The 17,775-nt window shown below is 38.8% G+C and overlaps 1 protein-coding gene across 1 annotated transcript in view; it reads right to left on the minus strand.

Moving 5' to 3' along the window:
- Positions 1 to 12,028: 12,028 nt before the first annotated feature.
- LOC147678467 (vomeronasal type-2 receptor 1-like) overlaps positions 12,029 to 17,775 on the minus strand; it is a 77,378-nt gene continuing 71,631 nt past the window's right edge. The window contains exon 9 of the mRNA XM_086945646.1: positions 12,029 to 12,979. Within this exon, the coding sequence (XP_086801772.1) occupies positions 12,066 to 12,979 (914 nt within the window). The 3' untranslated portion in view covers positions 12,029 to 12,065. The remainder of the gene's footprint in view (positions 12,980 to 17,775) is intronic.

A 17,775-nucleotide genomic window follows, 5' to 3' on the forward strand; every position in this document is an offset into this window, starting at 1 on the left:
CTGTCTCCACACAGTATGAGCATCTTTACCCTTTGATATCTCCTGTTCTTGCTCTTGATCAGTATAAATATATTATTTGCAGTGAGGGTTCAGATCAACCTGCTATTTGTTCTAAGCAAAGATACTCAGTGGCATGTGCCATAGTTATTTATGTTATGTTGGATGGTGTGTTCCAATATCAAACAACTCACACGCAGGCTTTATGAGACTGCACTGCACAGTTGGCTGAACTGAGGCTTTGCTTCTTGCACTTACTGATCTTGAAGTTCCCACTCTTATTGTGTGTGATTCATATTACTGTTTACGATCCTTTTATAATAATAATCAACATTATTGGCAACAAAAGCAAGGGGTAGCAGAATCAAGAATAATCTGCTTTGGTTTAAATTGGCAGACCTTAAAGATAGGTTTTCACAAGCTCATGTAATACATTCTCGGATTCTTCAGGATGTGGGGACTGTAGGAAATTCTCTGGTGAATGAAGCAGCCAATTCTGCAGTCGCCACAGCTACTGTATCACTGTATCAGTAGTTACATGCTCTAAAACTTGCAGAGATAACAATATCTTGGATGCAGTGAATGCAATTAAAAATTGCCATTCCTTTACCAAAAGGCTTTCCATCTAAATACTCTCATCATTTAACTGACCAGAATGTTAATTTTGTAACAAATCCTGGGGTTTGCGATCGTTTGATTCACAGCCAAAAATAAGTTTGGCTGTAGATGCGCACAAAGGTGATGCTTCTGTGTATGCTGGAGTGTCAGCCACAATTTTGCATCTACAGCAATGTTATTGGAGGCAACACCTACACCAGCAGGCCAAAAATATATCCTGTGTTGTGACATTTGTCAATAAATTAAAGGCTGTGGGGTGGCTTGTCCACCCCAAACTCACCTCTTATTTTCCAATAAGCCTTTTGGCTGTATTTATTTAGATCCTTGTGGTCCACTGATTTCAGATACTGTGCTCAAATTAATTTTGGTTGCCGTGCATTCTTGCTCTAGATTACTCTCTGTCTGGCTAAAGCGTTTGGCTGATGCTCGAACTGTAATTAAAGAATTGCAAGTCTTTTTCACTACTTATGCGTGCGGCTTCAGTTTCCGGCTTCCGCTTCTAAAGCATACCGAAATTCAATGACATTCCTGGGTGTACAAGTGCATTATTCTTCTCCATATAGGCCTGAGGGCAATTCTGTTGTAGAAATAATGAACTGTGACTTAAAGCAGTTCTTAACAGCTGAACTATTAGGTACTGTGTGTAATTTGTTCATCCACCTTTATGTAGCCCAACAGGCTCTAAGTAACCTCCTTAAAAGATCGCTGGTGTGGCAGACCCCATGCAAAGTACTTTTTGTATGTTCTAGACCCTAACAGCCCAGATATTCTGGTGGTTGCCGCAACCTTTGACATAAATAAGCACTGTGGTGTCTTACAGGACCTCCAAAATTTCCTTGAAGCTCAATCAAACAAACATTTGCACACGTTTCTCTCTCCAAACGCAAATACAAAGCCTGAAGTTTCTGGCTGGATTCTACAGTTTGGAGATCTCATTTAAGAGAAGGTGATATCTACTGCTGTGTCTTCTAAAGTTGAAGGTGGATTCTACTACTGCGTCTTCTGCAGCTGAAGTCTTTTAAAATGATCCACCGTTTTTTTAACTAATTACCACCGGGAATTACATGGATCATGATGATGTTCTTCTGATATGCATTTGCCTCCAGCATGGATTTTCTTTTTATTTCATGGTTGAAACACATTTATCTATTACCACCTTGTATGTATGTCTGGATAATACTCTACTTGACTTTCTTGTTCATGGGGATTAGACTTGCGACTGTTTTAGTTTCTGTGAATTAATGGCCACTACCTCCCAGAACGTTCTGCTATAGAAATGGTCAATGGGGTTGTGATCCCCCATTCTTCTTTGCATAAGCTGGAAAGAAACTTAACTTATCCCTCGTCAACATTTCCTCCATTCCAGTGTCTGATGGGATTGTTTGGGATAAAGTTCCTTTCAATATATTTGGCCCTACTGAGATCCTGCAGATACCAAATGTGTTTAAAGTTTCTATGGGTGATGTAATAGTACCTGTATTACATTCAGATGATCAGGATGTTGAAACGTAAAAGTCTATGGTTTCAGAGCTGGAATATTATACTGTTTTTGAATCAGAAGACCTACACATGAATTCTACTAACTATGCTGATATGTTCTGTTATCACCATTATGGGCATCATTTTTTACACAGAGCCAATACTCAATGTGCATCTTTTAATTATACACAATGGGAACATTGTCTGACTCCCCCACTAGGGAGTTAAAAAAATCATAAAGAAAGATTCACATATTTCACAGGATATGACACTATAGACCCCACACTTTTGAATTAGTTGCTACCCTACCAAACAATATATGCTTACACATACCAAGTTCAATATACAGATTTGTTTTTCAACCAGTTAGCTTGTAAAGGTTATGATTACTGAAAACATACTACTGATTTGAAATCAATTTGGGAAATGAAATCTTGGCTGGTTCAGGGAATAGAAACCTTATTTCGGGGCTGCTTAATTCCTACACATATGATATTCTTGAATGACACCGTCCAGCAGACTACATGTCTGGGATTGGGAAAAGATAAAGAAATAATGCCCACAAAGTTCCCTTTATTGACCCCTTTGATAATTGGCGAAGTTTCACAAATTACACTAAAGAACAACTCAATAGCATGGTGCAGAATAGTACATTTAAATAATGTGGCCAGTAGTCACTTATAGGTGTCATGCTTGTTTTCTCCAGTTCGTACCTGGGTTCAAATCAAGCAGATCTGATTCCTGATATTCTCAATCACAACATTCTGGTATTGTTACCACCTTTTCAGTGGGACAATTGTGTCAACAACGGTTGGAACATTCCACACTGTCTGCAGTGATACAACATCTTTCCCTCCTGTCATTAGACATGGATTTGTCAGAATTTCTTTTGAGTCCCAAATCATCATGTTCTAAATGATTTATTTATGCTGCAAATAATGAAATTGTAAATTGTCCCAACTGGAAGCTGCCGCAGGATTAAGAAAAATTGACCGGGATAATTTGGTTAAAGTGCGTGCTTTTGTTGCTAATACTATTATTTGCTGTCTTCTCGTATTTATCATTTAAATAACATTGTGTTGTCTGTTATTGATATTATGGAAAGTGACATGTCAACATTGTATCATGTGCAAAGCCAACTTAGATCTATTCTAAATTTTAGCTGGAAACTTCAAACCCCTAAAAATGTGCGCAAACCCTGGCGCTATTTGGAGAAAAGTGTTCTTGCCCTTTAATTTAACACAAAGACGGCAACTAATGGCAATGAAAGATGCATCCTGCACAATGCTACATTTAGAGAAGTTAAAAAAAACTTCAATTCGCTATAGCTGAAACACCCATGGCTGTGTGGTTAATAGAAGGCATTATTTCTTTACCTATTCTGCTATTTCAATTCCCAGCTTGCGTGAAACATTTTCCAGTTGGCTTCATTCATAAGTTATGGCCACTTCCCTTCTCCTATCATTGTGAACATGCTAATAGGGAAGTTTCCATACTGGAGAGGAATACAACTCGTCTGTGAGACATTCACTCATTTTCAAACAATGTTAACAACCATGGTGCATGTAATGCTTCAGCGCATAATCTGGGCTGTTATTTTAAAGGAATACCAGTTCCTGCAATTCTTCCACTTAATATGGTTCTTTAAAATGTGAGTTAAAAAATGCTAATCAATAAATATTGTTGCATTATGGGAGCTGGAGTTCTGTACATGTTGTCGGATTCACAGCTCGTCACTTGTTGTAACAACGTCCTGTTACCCTTTATGCATGGGATTATAGATAGCATGTTGTAGCCTTCATTTCCAATTTTTAAACCAGATTTCAACAAGGTAAACTGACCCAAAGCATTATTGTTTCAAAAGAGGTAGCTCTCACATCTTCTCACTAAACATTTGTATTGCAGGGGGCTAGAACAGCTGGTGAAATACAGTCATTGTTAAATACAAACCAACTCCTACATTTCAGTAAATTACTGCATAACATTTCTAATGCTTCTAACAACACCAAGTCTCACACACTTTTTTTAAGTTGTCAGTTCCAGCCTTGTTGGTTTTATTGTATTTATTCAATTTTTTCCATTGTGTTCTGAGGGTTTCCACTGCTGTTATTCCTCATTTGTGGCATTCTTATGTTCTCATCCTCTTTTTGCTTCTCTGCAATGGATGTTCCTTTTGAAAGCCTTCTGGAACTATAACAACTCTGATACTACCTTGAGCGTATGCTTCAGTATTTTGGAATATTTGTACTACAAGAGCTGGATCTTTATTGGTCATTAATATTACAGCCTGCCTTGTTTATCCTTTTTGGAGGCCCATGACACAATGTATTCATCTGAAGCACCATAATTTGAATATTTTTCTAAATTGACAATTCTTTCTTTAGCTTTCCAAATCTACTTTAACGAATTATGCTTTGAGTTTGTCTTTCAATTATATTTACTTTTGTCAATATTTTATCATGCTCTTATCCTGACCAAAGAGTGGGTATTGTGTGTTTCTTGTATGGCTCATTATCGTTTTCCATTTGTTAGCCTAATTGTGCTCATTGTAGGCAACTTCTATTTTGAGCACATTACTAAATATCATGCTTGCTTTTTTGTTACATTGTATTTTCATATAGAACCATCACATGTGTTTGCATTATATTCTTTTCCTGGGATTGAATCTGGACAACCTAGACAAGGTCAAACAATATTGTCCCTTGTTATTATCTCTGGTCAGACATTAGCACCTAGACATGAATAAAGGAATGCAGCTGCTGTTTTGAATACAGATATCTTGTCATATAACTGAGGACAGGGATTCTGAAAAAAAAATGCACACACAGAGCAAAGGTCCTGAGATAAGAGTGCTGCATCAGCTGCTATGTAGAACATTCAACTCTGTATGCTAAGGTACTGGGACCATCACTAAATTCAGAGATCTATAATATATACCACTAAGCTTTAGTAGTACAAGATGGTTTCAGCAGACCTGTCAGTTACCATGACAGGTCTCTTTATTGTATATGGTTTATTAACCATTCTGATGATGGTATTGGCATGTACTTGCTTTTAATTTGTAGTGCAATTATTGCATATTAGAGCACAATAGTTTAAATAATCATTGTAAACGTCCTTGTGTCGCTTTTTCATCTAACTGTGGACAGGTATGAGTGAGAGAGCGAAAGAGTGTATCCTATTACCGCAATCCCTGAGAGGGTCGGAAGTGTTGTGTTCTGGGGTGCATAATAACTTGACTCTCTAGAAAGGTTAGGAGAGCAATTGAGGCATTGTAGCTAGTCGGGCTTGGGCTCATCGATACTGAGGAGGTATGGTGACTTAGTCCCTACACACTGATGTTCTATAGTCCCAAGCATAGTTCTGTTCCTGAGCAGAATCCCTGCGACACTAAACCTGAAAGTAGAATTCTTAATTGGGCAAAGGCAGAAAAAGTATTGACTGGTGATGGACATTCTCTGGGTCCAAAATTAAATTTTCAAATGCCCGCCAGATGTCCACAACTTCACTGAGACCTCGTCCAGCAGCTACTCTATGACTTGGTACCCTTTTCGGCCACAGCATGCTGCAATGCCCCACTCACGTATAATGACTTTCATTCCATAAACTAAGTCCAAAGGTAAAACTCTGACCTGTGCTTCATCGTGGTCAATCTTAACTTATGCATTAGCACAGTTCAAGTGCAAACAGATGATGGTGTTTGATGCTTAACTATTTTTGGTGCTGTTTTTGAATTTAAATAAAAAGAATCTTTACTCTGGTTTTGCTTATTAGATTTTTGTTGGTTTGGTGTTATGTTATTTATTAAAATCCACTCTATTTTTAATTTGTTTGCAATGTTTCTTTTTTTTGTTTTGACTTGACTATTGTTTTAGTTCTGCATAGATACTTTCCACATTGCCTCTAAATTAAGCCAGTCTGCTCTGTGCCACACGTACCAGGGGGGGATCTCAGGATAGTTTAGTGACTTTAACGGTTTACCCAGACAAGGAGTTGGGGTTAATATTTGAAGTGGGGCTCACAACCCTTAACTAATAGCACCAATGCCTTACACATATACTACATGTTATCATACATGTCTACATGTACCATTACCCTCCTTCACTTGGGAGGTTCATGAGAGGTTATTTAATGTTTTGGTTGCGCTCCTGCTTCATCAAACATGCAGTCCCCACACTCCCTTTAGTGGTAGAGGAAGCACTGACAGACTGCTAATACAGCTTCCACCAGCTTCACTGGCAGTCAGTCAATGGCAGTGGCCTGTGCTACACTGGGCAACTGCCTTTGATTCTTTAGGGGGTTGTGCCATCCATATTGTGGACCTCTTGATGCATATTATTCCTATTTGGGTTAGCCATTGAAGGCATGGTAAAACCAGGTTGTTATAATCAAGAGAGCCCCCAAATTCAGAGAGAAATATATTTGTTTTCTAAAAAACACCCCCCTGATTTGGAGATTTGTTCCTGAAAAACAATAAAACGCTGTTTGGACTTCCCCAACATGGGGACCTGTTTAGTGTTCAGGTCATTGAAAGAGTTTCCACTCCAATGGTAGAACATTTTTAGCAAAATGAACTAGCCTGCAGGCAAGGGTTACTAAAAACATCTTCTTTGAGCATCCTCTGTTTGAAGATAGGCCGCAAAAATAACAACTCAATTTGCGAAAAATAACACTGCAATATGAATCATGTCATTATTTGGAGATACATATTGGAAACATTAATTTGTATGTCACTTTCTAAGCCACTTTTGGATTAAAATGTTTCATAACCTGCAGATAAATTCCCACCATTTTAATGACCTACCTGAATTTTCGTGGAGTTAATTCACCTCGTATGGAATTGCTGAACAAAAAAATAATGCATACTTTTATGCCTTAATTTTGTTACACCTCATTACTACTGGTTAGGTTTTTCCAGGCAGTGATTTACCAAGAGTGGAAGAACCTAAAATGACGTCAGCAGCCAGGGCTCAATCAGGTTTTCTTCATAATGGGGGAAGCACACAATGTTGGAAATACGTTTTCTTCTCTCTCATACTCCACCCACATTCCCTTCCAGACCTGCTTAGAACAAGGGGTACATATGAAATGAATGAAATGGATGATTATTTTGAGAGATGATGACCAGAAATATCAGATCCAATATGGTAATTCTCCATTACTTGGAGTTCACTCATAATTGTATGGTGTTGGGACAATTTTACAAGGTGGAAATGGTATTGATTAAACTAGGCAAAGTCACCCTGTGTGATTCTGCGTGACTTAGTAAATCCAGAGTAACGCAAGGCAACTCAAATCACTGCCTTGCATTATTTTGCGTTGAGGAGATTTTTCATGGGTGGAGTATGGTCATTCAAATGCACCCACCAATGGATTCTGATGGTATACAGTCATAATATCGAGTACAAAATAAAGAATGGGCAAACTATTGAGTTAAAAATATAGAATGGGCAGTATATAGAATGGACGGAATATTGACTACAAAAATATCAAATAGAATAGCAGTAATATCAAATCCAAAATATAGAATGGACAAAAATTCGAATGGACAGAATATAGACAACAAAAATATCGATGGACAGAATATAGACAACAAAAATATCGAATTTTAGGTAAGTAAGTTAATATTTATTTTTTAATAATATGTGTTTTTATGTTAGTATATATGTTAAAAGAGTATTTTTATTTTATACTTTATTTTAATTAATAAATTTTACGGTATTTAATTTTTGGGTAATATAATTCTGGAGCGGGTTATGGGTTTATAGGGGAATAGGGTGGGAAGTAATTTAAATATAATGAATTAAATATTTTAATTTATTTATTGGTATTTACTTTGAATTAATTGTTAATTAATTTTAATTGGTAATTAAATAAAATATAATTGGTAATTAATTTTTATTAATGGATTAATTGATAATTATGTTAATTTTATGTATTTCTTTTCTGTAGCGGGCTGTGGGTTTATAGGGGAATAGGGTGGGAAGTAATTTAAATATAATTAATTAAATATTTTAATGTATTTATTTGTATTTATTTTGAATTATTGTTAAATAATTTTTAATTGGCAATTATTTATAATATAATTGATAATTCATGTTTATTAATTGATTAATTGATAAGTGTGTTAATTGTATTAATTTATTTTCTGTAGCAGGTTATGGGTGTATAGAGGAATAGGGTGGGAAGTAATTGAATTATAATTAATTAAATATTTTAATTTATTTATTGGTACCTATTTTGAATTAATTGTTAATTAATTTTTAATTGGTAATTAATTAAAATATAATTGGTAATTATTTTTTATTAATTGATTAATTGATAATTATGTTCATTTTATTAATTTATTTTCTGTAGCGGGTTGTGGGTTTATAGGGGAATTGGGTGTAATTTAATTGTACTTAATTACATTTTTCAATTTATTAATTGGTATTTATTTTGAATTAATTGTTCATTATTTTTCAATTGTTAATTAATTAATGGTTATTGGTAATCAATTTGTATTAATTGAAAATAATTTTTTAGTAATTCATTTTTTAAATTATTTTTAATTGATTAATGATTATATTATATTAAATTGGTAATTCATATTAATTAATTTGTAATTGGTATTAATATTTAATTTCTTTTTATTTTAATCATATATGAAGTATTTTACGAATTTCGTAGCGCACCCTGCATCGTAAAATGTGATGCAGGGCGCGCTACGAAATTCGTTTTATTTATTAAATTGTTTACTTACCTTCAATTATCCATACTCCGGATTTTAGCACCCCCCACCTTGCCCCTCCCCCGCCCGCCTCTCCGCCCCACCAAAACTCCCTCCACGGGCCGTGGCTGAATCCTACCTGCAAAGCAGGCAGCCTTTCACTGTGGTGCAAAGCTGCCTAAATTGGTGTTAGCCTTCACACAGCGTGGCAGAGCAATGAATATGCAGAAATGCTCTGTATTTTTGAAAATATGGAGCATTTCTGCTGTGTCCCTTTCATGCTTTCCACATAGTAGGAGCTATTTTGTCGAACTCTCCTTTCCTTAGTCTGCAGAAGGGGGACTCCACCAATCAGTCCTGGAAGAAGAAACATGGTGGGAGGATAGCGGGCTAATCAACCAAGCAAGGAGAATGCCTGGCTATACAAACAGTGGTGAACATTTCATATGTTCTAGAATGACACGAGATTAACTGGTAGCCAGGGGAGTGCTCATAGTGCTCATTGTGGTAAATACGCTGGGTCGAGATTCCAGGCTACATAAAGAGAACAGGCAGTGCTGTTATGAATCATTTGTACCTTAACCCCTTCGATGCTGTTGACGGAACGGTTCCGTCATGCACGTCGGTTGAGCTGTGCGGATGACGGAACCGCTCCGTCATGACTCCGCCCGCGCAAGGCGGAGTCAGCATGGGCGGGGAATTTGTGCCGCAGCGATGCGGTTAAGTATAATTCTAGCCCAAAAAAGAGCCTTCCTATGATTTAATCTAGAGCCACAAATTATCCAGTGAGAGTTTATCCTAGAACACTTCAACTTCACAGCTTTCTTAAATTGGGGGTATCTCAAAGGAGTAAGGTTCGCTAGGACCACTGGGCGTACAACAGATGGTACGCTCCCTCTGCTGGGCATGAGACAAACGTTATGCTTGGACCACTGGGAGTGACACAGATGCTTGGACACTGGGAGTGACACAGAGGCATATAAACTAGCCTCCTCTAGATACAATCTCAAGACCAAAGGTGGTAGAGCATTCTCGGTTTTCCTGCCACGGATCTGGAACGACCTACCTGAGTCCTTGCGCAGGGAATCAGCCTTGCTCCCCTTTAGAAAGTTGTTAAAAACCCACCTGTTCAGAGAAACACTGACATCTGTTTAATCCTCTGTCCAGCAGTTATGCAGGGCCCTGCTCCTTCTTTAAGCGCTTAGAGACCAGTGGTAATTTGTGCTATATAAAAATAAAATAACATAACATAACATATCAGATGGCACGCTTGGCTCCTGGGTGTGATACTGGGTATGATTCAGACATTAGGGGAAAAGATTTGTACCTGGGAAACTAGGTGAACTTTGGGTTTGGCCAAGAGTGTTCACTGTGGTTTCAAGTTATTCCTTTTTATGCATCTGTTACTGTTACCTTTGTCCTAGAGCAGATATTTGCAGACTAGCAGGCCCATTTAGTACTTTGTACCGTACATAGCTTCCACTGTCTACAGGATAGTATGCACTAGGATTAGGCTAAAAATCTTTATAAAAGCAATAGATTTTTCTGTCAACCTTTGTTAATTTGGAGTAATGTCCATGTGATGTTATGGTGCTGTTATTCATTGCAAACTGTATTTTGTACAAGAGTTGATTAGAGGCTGTCCCAAATATTATATTTTCTCATCTATGTCTCAATGCTTCATATGAGGGTGCTGTTATTTCTTGCAAACTGTATTTGGCGCAAAAAGTTGATATTGTTCAGATACTGTTTTTGTACAATTGCACTTTTTTACCTATGTTGCAACCCTTCATATGCATTGTTTTTAAATACATTTTTTTAAAATATATCTTTAACATTACAAGATCAGTTTGTATGGTCTTGTGAACATGTATGAGGAGCATCAAAGCATAATAAACATAGATTGAGCAGTTTGGTTGCCTCATATACATATACTTGAATTCAATCATAGTAAATAAACGCCCCATTTCCATACATGTTACTTTATCCCATCCCAACCCCGCAGGTTGTCCTTCATGGTCATATTGTTTGAGTATTAGGGGCAAACCAGTGTCTGTGTAATCCCCCCTCCAACTCCCTCCCACCCTCAACTACAAACACCCCTCCCCCGCCATGTCTGGTCTGTTTCCTTTCATTATAATGTCTTTTAGCCATACAGTCCATGCCCATTCATTGTCCAGTAGGTCCTCAGTGGGCCGTCTCCCTTATCTCCTGCGTACCCTTTGGTTCATTTCCTACATGTGCATTCACACCATCCTCCTTGTGTATTGTCTGCTCTGTCACTTGTCAGCTCTCCCATTCAATCAATCAATCAGCAATTTGTAGAGCGCACTAATCACCCGTGAGGGTCTCAAGGTGCTGAGGGGTGGGGGGGCAGCTACTGCTCTAATAGCCAGGTCTTGAAAAGCCTCCTGAAGGTCAGCAGGTCCTGGGTCTGTTGCAGCTGTGTGGGGAGGGTGTTCAATGTCTTGTCAGTGAGGTAGGAGAAGGATCTGCCGGCGGTGGAGGTCCTGTGGATGCGTGTGACGGTGTCGAGGGCTAGGTCAACGGAGCAAAGCTGGCGGTTCTGGGTGTAGAAGGTGAGACGTTTGTTGATGAATGCTTGTCCGGCATTGTGGGGTGCTTCGTGAGCGTAGGTGAGGAGCTTGAAGGTGATCCTCTTGTTGACGGGGAGCCAGTGCAGGTCTTTCAGGTGGGCAGTGATGTGATTGTGGTGGGGTACCAGTGGTACCAGTGAAAGATCGGCCTTCAGGGCCAAACATAGGGGCCCATTAGGATGGCGGGCGGATTGCCCCCGCCAGGCTGGCGGTAGCCACCGCCGGCCTGGCGGGGGCAATCCGCCCACCATCCGTACTGAAATGACCTCCTGCCACATTAGGATGGCAGGGGGGTCCACGGCGTACTGAAAGACCGTCCGCCGCTTTTCCGCCCCAGTCGCTTTGCGGCAGGGGCGGAAAAGGATGGATATGGTGGCGGTGTCTATTAGACACCGCCAGCCATATTATGATGGACCAAAACAGATGCTTTTCTGTGGTGGCGGCGAGGCATGCGGTCTTCACTTCGGGGGACTGATTAGCTCCACATCCTGCTTAACCAGTAGGCTGCACACCTCCAGTGATATCCAGCATTAGATCACACTTTTTCATTACAGGGTTAGAAACTAAGGCGAACAATTAGCAGATGGGCTGAATTTGAGTTGAACAATTGAAATGCCTGAAAATGAGTGACATTGGGCTGAAGTGCAGTCATCATAGAAGTCTGTCTATGTTTTTGTTCTTTGAATTTTCCTTAACAGATGATCTCTTGTATTCATTTCAGGCCTGAACAATATAATAAAACACTTGGGAAGAAATATACAGATCAGTATTCCTGCACTAGAAGAGATGATTGCAAAGATTTCCATGGCAGTTGTATATTGCCCTTGTGTGCTCAGGTATCCGGGAACGAAAGACACCCACACACTAAGGAAGACAAGCATGCTGAAGGTTATCCATTTGGCCTCATTGAAAGTGTCAGGCAAATTTCGTGATAGAAAGGCCAGAACAAAGCTGCCACCGGCCAACATCCCCATGTAGCTCAGCATGCACCAGAAGGCAGTCTCTGAACATTCATTACACTGCAGAATGATTGTCCCAGTCTTTATTTTCATTTTGTTTTCCGGGAAAGGAGGGCAGAGGAGCAACCAAGTAGTGCAAATAATGACTTGAACAAGTGTGCAACCAGAGACTGTAAAGAGGGAGACCCAAGGACCCAACCACTTCCTCATGTTACTGCCAGGCTTTGTGGCATTAAAGGCAATGACCACCATGATAGTTTTTGACAAAATACAAGAGATACAGGCAGCAAATATAACACCAAAAGCAGGTTGGCGGAGCACACAGGTGATTTTCTCAGGTTTCCCAATGAAGAAAAAGGAGCAGAGAAAACTGAGCATCAGACCACCAAGGAGAATGTAGGTGAGTACTCGGTTGTTCGCTTTAGCGACAGGAGTATCTGCATACTTAATAAAGATAACGAAAATGAACAATGTCTTCAATGAACAAATGATTCCTACTAAGGCCAAAACAATTCCCAAAAGACTGTGATAGGAGAGGAATTCTGTTTGCTTAGAGACACAGGTGTTACGTTTGTCATTGGACCACTGATCTGATGGGCATTGATGGCATCCTCTTGCATCTGAAAGACAAGGTCAACAAATGTAATAGATGGCAAAAAAAAAATAACATTATTCTTCATGACATCTGCTCTGAATGCTTATGCTTCTGGTATGTTAAGTCGCTTAGGGCCAGATGTAGGTACAAAACATTTACCGATTTTAAAATACCGAATTGTACCGATTCGGTATTTCAAAATCGGTAAATGGTATGTAGGTCCCAACATCTGGATTCGTTACCGAATCCTTAACAATTCTTTAATTACCGATTCGGTAAATACCGAATCGGTAATGCCCATTCATTCCTATGGGCTTTGAAGCCCATAGGAATGATTAGGCATTACCGATTCGGTATTTACCGAATCGGTAATTAAAGAATTCACAAGGGTGCAGGGGGTGTCACTTTGACACCCTCTGGCACCCCCAAAACAGGCACAGGTGCCATGTGGCAGGCATACCTGCCCTAAGGGCAGGTCTGCCTGTCACATGACATAGATGTGCATGCACACATGTGCATGCACACCGGAATCGGTATTTTACCATGAAGTTGGATTTCATGGTAAAATACTGATTCGTTAAGGCCTTTGGGACTCAGAAGAGTCCCACCTACATATGGAATTTACAGAATCGGTAAAATTACCGATTCGGTATTTTACCGAATCGGTAATTTTACCGATTCTGTAAATGTAGATTTACCTACATGTGGCCTTGGATTTAGGCCCCTACATACCGATTGGCCATTTACCGGTCGGAAACGGCCGAAATCGGCCGTAACCGGTCGGTAAATGGCCTGAAACGGCCACCTACATCGGGCCCTTAGCATCTCTAGATTCTGTGTAAATTGCAGTTTTCTACATTTTCTTCTTCCATTAACCAGCCACAGACCAAATTATTTATTGGTCATTTCAGAAAATACAGCCACATCCCAGAGTTGTCTAAGTGGCACTAAAGTACTTTAAAAAATCCTCTCTTCTTTATGCACTTTGATGACAAATCAGGTATATCTGAAAAAGATAGCAACAATGAACCATTGGGACTGTGGGCAATTCATCTACTTCAGGCTCTTCTAACAAACAATTGTGTGCTACTGGTAGCTCTCCAGCTACCTGTATGCAGCTCCCGTTTGTCCAGTCTAGCCTACTAAATTATAAGCTTTTCCCTGAATGAATAGACAAAAATGTGTGCATTTTCAGAAAGGATAAGCTGATGCTTAAATTTCCAAAATCTATTTAAAGCTGAAATTTGAGTGATAAATCATGCCGTGTTTGGAAAGCTTTTTGCTAATACTTTTACCTTGGAGCCATGGTAATTTCATGTTACCCCAGTATAGTCAATGCAAACTGACAAAACCTTATTTTATTCTTTTACAATATTACTGGCAGTCCTGTCTGATGCACTGAGGTGATCACTGTAGGTAATTTTACATAGGGTGGCCACTAACGTAATCTCCTATGATGTGATCAATATTACAACACTAATGATATTAGAAGCTGTGCATAAGAGCTCTTATTTTAGAGAAGGTTGGAGACACCTGATCTACTTTATTGTGACAATTCCTTATGAATTGCCCTGCTCATTAACAATTTTCTAATTAGTTACTGGAGACAGAATCTTCTTATAAGAGCTTTTATTCTAAAATAAAACCAAAAAGAATATACCAAACATCTTCATGATGATTTTAATTTGTCAGAGTTTGTCTCACAGTTTCTTTGAATATTGCGCTTGTGGATTGAGTGTGGCTCATCTGCTACTGATGCTATACATGGATTACATCATAAATAGACCAGAACAAATATTCCACAGAGCAGAGGCATATTGTATGGAATGTTGACTGCTAGGGATATGGTCACTTTTAAAGAGGCATGGGTAAGAATGTCAGCAATGTCTGCAAAAAGAGAGTTTGCTAAGTTAATAACTCGCTTGTCTCACCCAATTAAGAATTCCTATGTCTCTCTAGACAAAATGTATTGTGAAAAGTGATTTATCAAAATAGAATTAAAACTCATCTAATTCCTAGTGGAAGCTTGCTTGTTTAATGCTATGCACTTGTTCACAAACCACATTTTGTAGTACTTTAGAATTACCAAATGGCATTAACAATCCTATAAGTGTAAATCTTCACCTCCACATCTCCTATGATTTGCGTGGGGACATCCTCACACATGTAAGTTAACTACTTGTTACTAAATGTGGTTAGACTGACCAGAAAGAAAGGCTGGAAAGGGGCATACCTACTACAATATAGGGGTGTTAGGGAGGAGTAAAGAGGTATTTACGGAGAGGTTGGAGGAAGTTTAGGGAATGAAATGCATCCAACCACAAACGAGTAAGCCAAATGCTATTCACAAAATGCTAAACTTACTACAGCAAAAAAATGATCCACAGCAGTATTAAATTACTCTAGTTCAAAGATGGAATAAGTCCAGCATTACATATGGCCAACCACTGGGACTGCAACACACACTATTGACAATAGTGGAGGTAGGGACTTAAAATAAATCTGTTTAGGAAATTAGGTATATTTTCCCAGGGGCCAAAAAGTTTGGTCCGTAATCTGTCTGAGGGCCGCACTGATGCCAGCAGGCTGGCGGTCAGGCGAGGGGTGGTATACTTTGTGGGCTTTCTGGGAGGCAGTAAGGTGGGTGTAGGGGGAGAGAAGCATATACATATACTGGCCTAATTGCACAACAGAAAACCTGGGATTAATCCTGGCTTCCACTTTCACCAAGTTATGTAATCCTATCCATTTTTTTTATTTCACTTTTCCTCCTTTTTCTTCACTATCACCTGTAAGAGGACCTCAAAATACATGTCTTTAGAATGTGGGCTATACAAAACCTTGTACTGTGTTTGATTTCAAAAACTATAATGTTTGTCATGTATAATTTTAAATTCATGTTTGAAACTATCAGTTTAAAAAAGAGCATTTCTACATACACTGATATCATCTAATGTACTAGGGGTAAAATGTTCTGCTTGTTAATGAAACACACTTTCTGAATTTTAAAGAGACGTTATCATATTTCATACTTTTGCTGCACAATTTCTTTAAAAATGAAGGTGGTCCTAAAGTTAAGCACAATAGAGGGCAACCTAGTTACTTCCGTTCTTTAACTTCAAATAACCTTTAAATAAATGCTTGTCTGATTATTTAAAATCCTTTTATAGTTAGTGTTGATTCGAGTAAACAGCAGACCAGTGCTGCTGTTGTCCAGAGGACCACACATAAAGGACAGAAGAGATGCATGCTGCCCCAAGGCCGTACTTTGATCTTCACTGCTATAGGGAATATTTATAAAATAAATATTTGAAATAGTAGAAAATATTAAAAAAATATAATTCAATGTTTGAAAATATATACATTTAACATGTATTTATCATTTAATGACATTGTAAGGAATGTTTGTTAATGTACAAATTATTGTATTATTACTTTTTAATAAAATGTTATCAAAGTACTTATGCATGAATTTAAATAATTATTAATGCATGATAAAATATGTTTGTACTTTAGGTTGGAACATATGTTTTTATTTAATTCAGTATATTTAAATGAAAACATATTTAATACAAAATTAAGTTATTGTTGCTGAAGTATTGTTTTATTTTGTTTGATATTTGAAATAAATATAAAACGGATTTACGATAATATTTTAATATTACACAATTTTTACAATTTTATTCAGTTAAATAAATGTTTTTTTTCCTTGAACTTTACCGAAGGAAAACGTTTGCGGTAGAGATATCCAACTTTATTATATTGGGGGAAGGAATTTAGCTCAGGGGATACAGACAATTCTTTGTAAAAGGTGGTTTCAGTTTGGCTGAAAGAAGATGATTTTTCTGTATTAGGCTACTTACAGACATAGAACAGGTAGAGGGAAAGCATGAGGAGTGGATAGCTTGACTAATACATTGTTTGAGCCTATTTGCTATTAAATTGGTCTCCTTTGTGAAACACTATTCCATTAAATGGAAATCCTAAATAAAAGAAGTCCTCACAGTAGGAGATCTTCTCAATACATGTTAAAACTCATAGTGATACAAGTAAGAATGCAACAATTGTCAACACATACTAAAAAAGAATTGCCTCAAGTGTGATGATAATTGCAAAATGATCGTAATGGAATATGCAAGTTTTATTTTGGATTTTTACATGTACCCCAAAACTAATTTATGATAGTTTTAATTGGCAGAAAGGGGCCCATTAGGATGTAGAGCGGATCGCCACCACCCGCATGGCGGTGGCAATCCGCCCTACATCTTAGCCTGCCCGCCACCCATTTCCCCAGCCATATTAGTATGGCGGGGGTACCACAGCGGGCGGGAAGACCGTCCACTGCTTTTCTGCCCGGTCGACAAGTTGACCAGGCGGAAAAGTGTTTAATATGGTGGCAGTGTCTGCTAGACACCGCCATCCATATCAGGATGCATGCGGGGACAGCTACGAAAAGGCATGAAGATTTCGAGGTTGGGGCATGTTGCGGGCTCCCAGGATGTTGGGGGGTGGGGGGCACATGGGGTTACCTATGGTACTCCCCTGCATTTGCATGCGCAACATGGCAGGCACCGCGCAGGGCCTGCACGTTGTGCATGCATATCTACAACATGCATTTTTGGCATTGAGGCGGGTGCTGTTGAGACCACCACCCGCCGCAATGTTAAAATTGCAGGATTTGCCCACCAGTGTGGCAGGTGCATCCTAATCTCCCCCATGGGACCCCCGCACATAAGGCGGACGGTCCCTTTATACGTCAGGATGGCGGGCGAACGAAGTCCGCCCGAAATCCTAATGATGCCCTAAGTGTGGTCGAGACTT

This window comes from Lissotriton vulgaris, chromosome 12 (assembly GCF_964263255.1).
Source record: "Lissotriton vulgaris chromosome 12, aLisVul1.2, whole genome shotgun sequence".
Taxonomy (NCBI): domain Eukaryota; kingdom Metazoa; phylum Chordata; class Amphibia; order Caudata; family Salamandridae; genus Lissotriton; species Lissotriton vulgaris.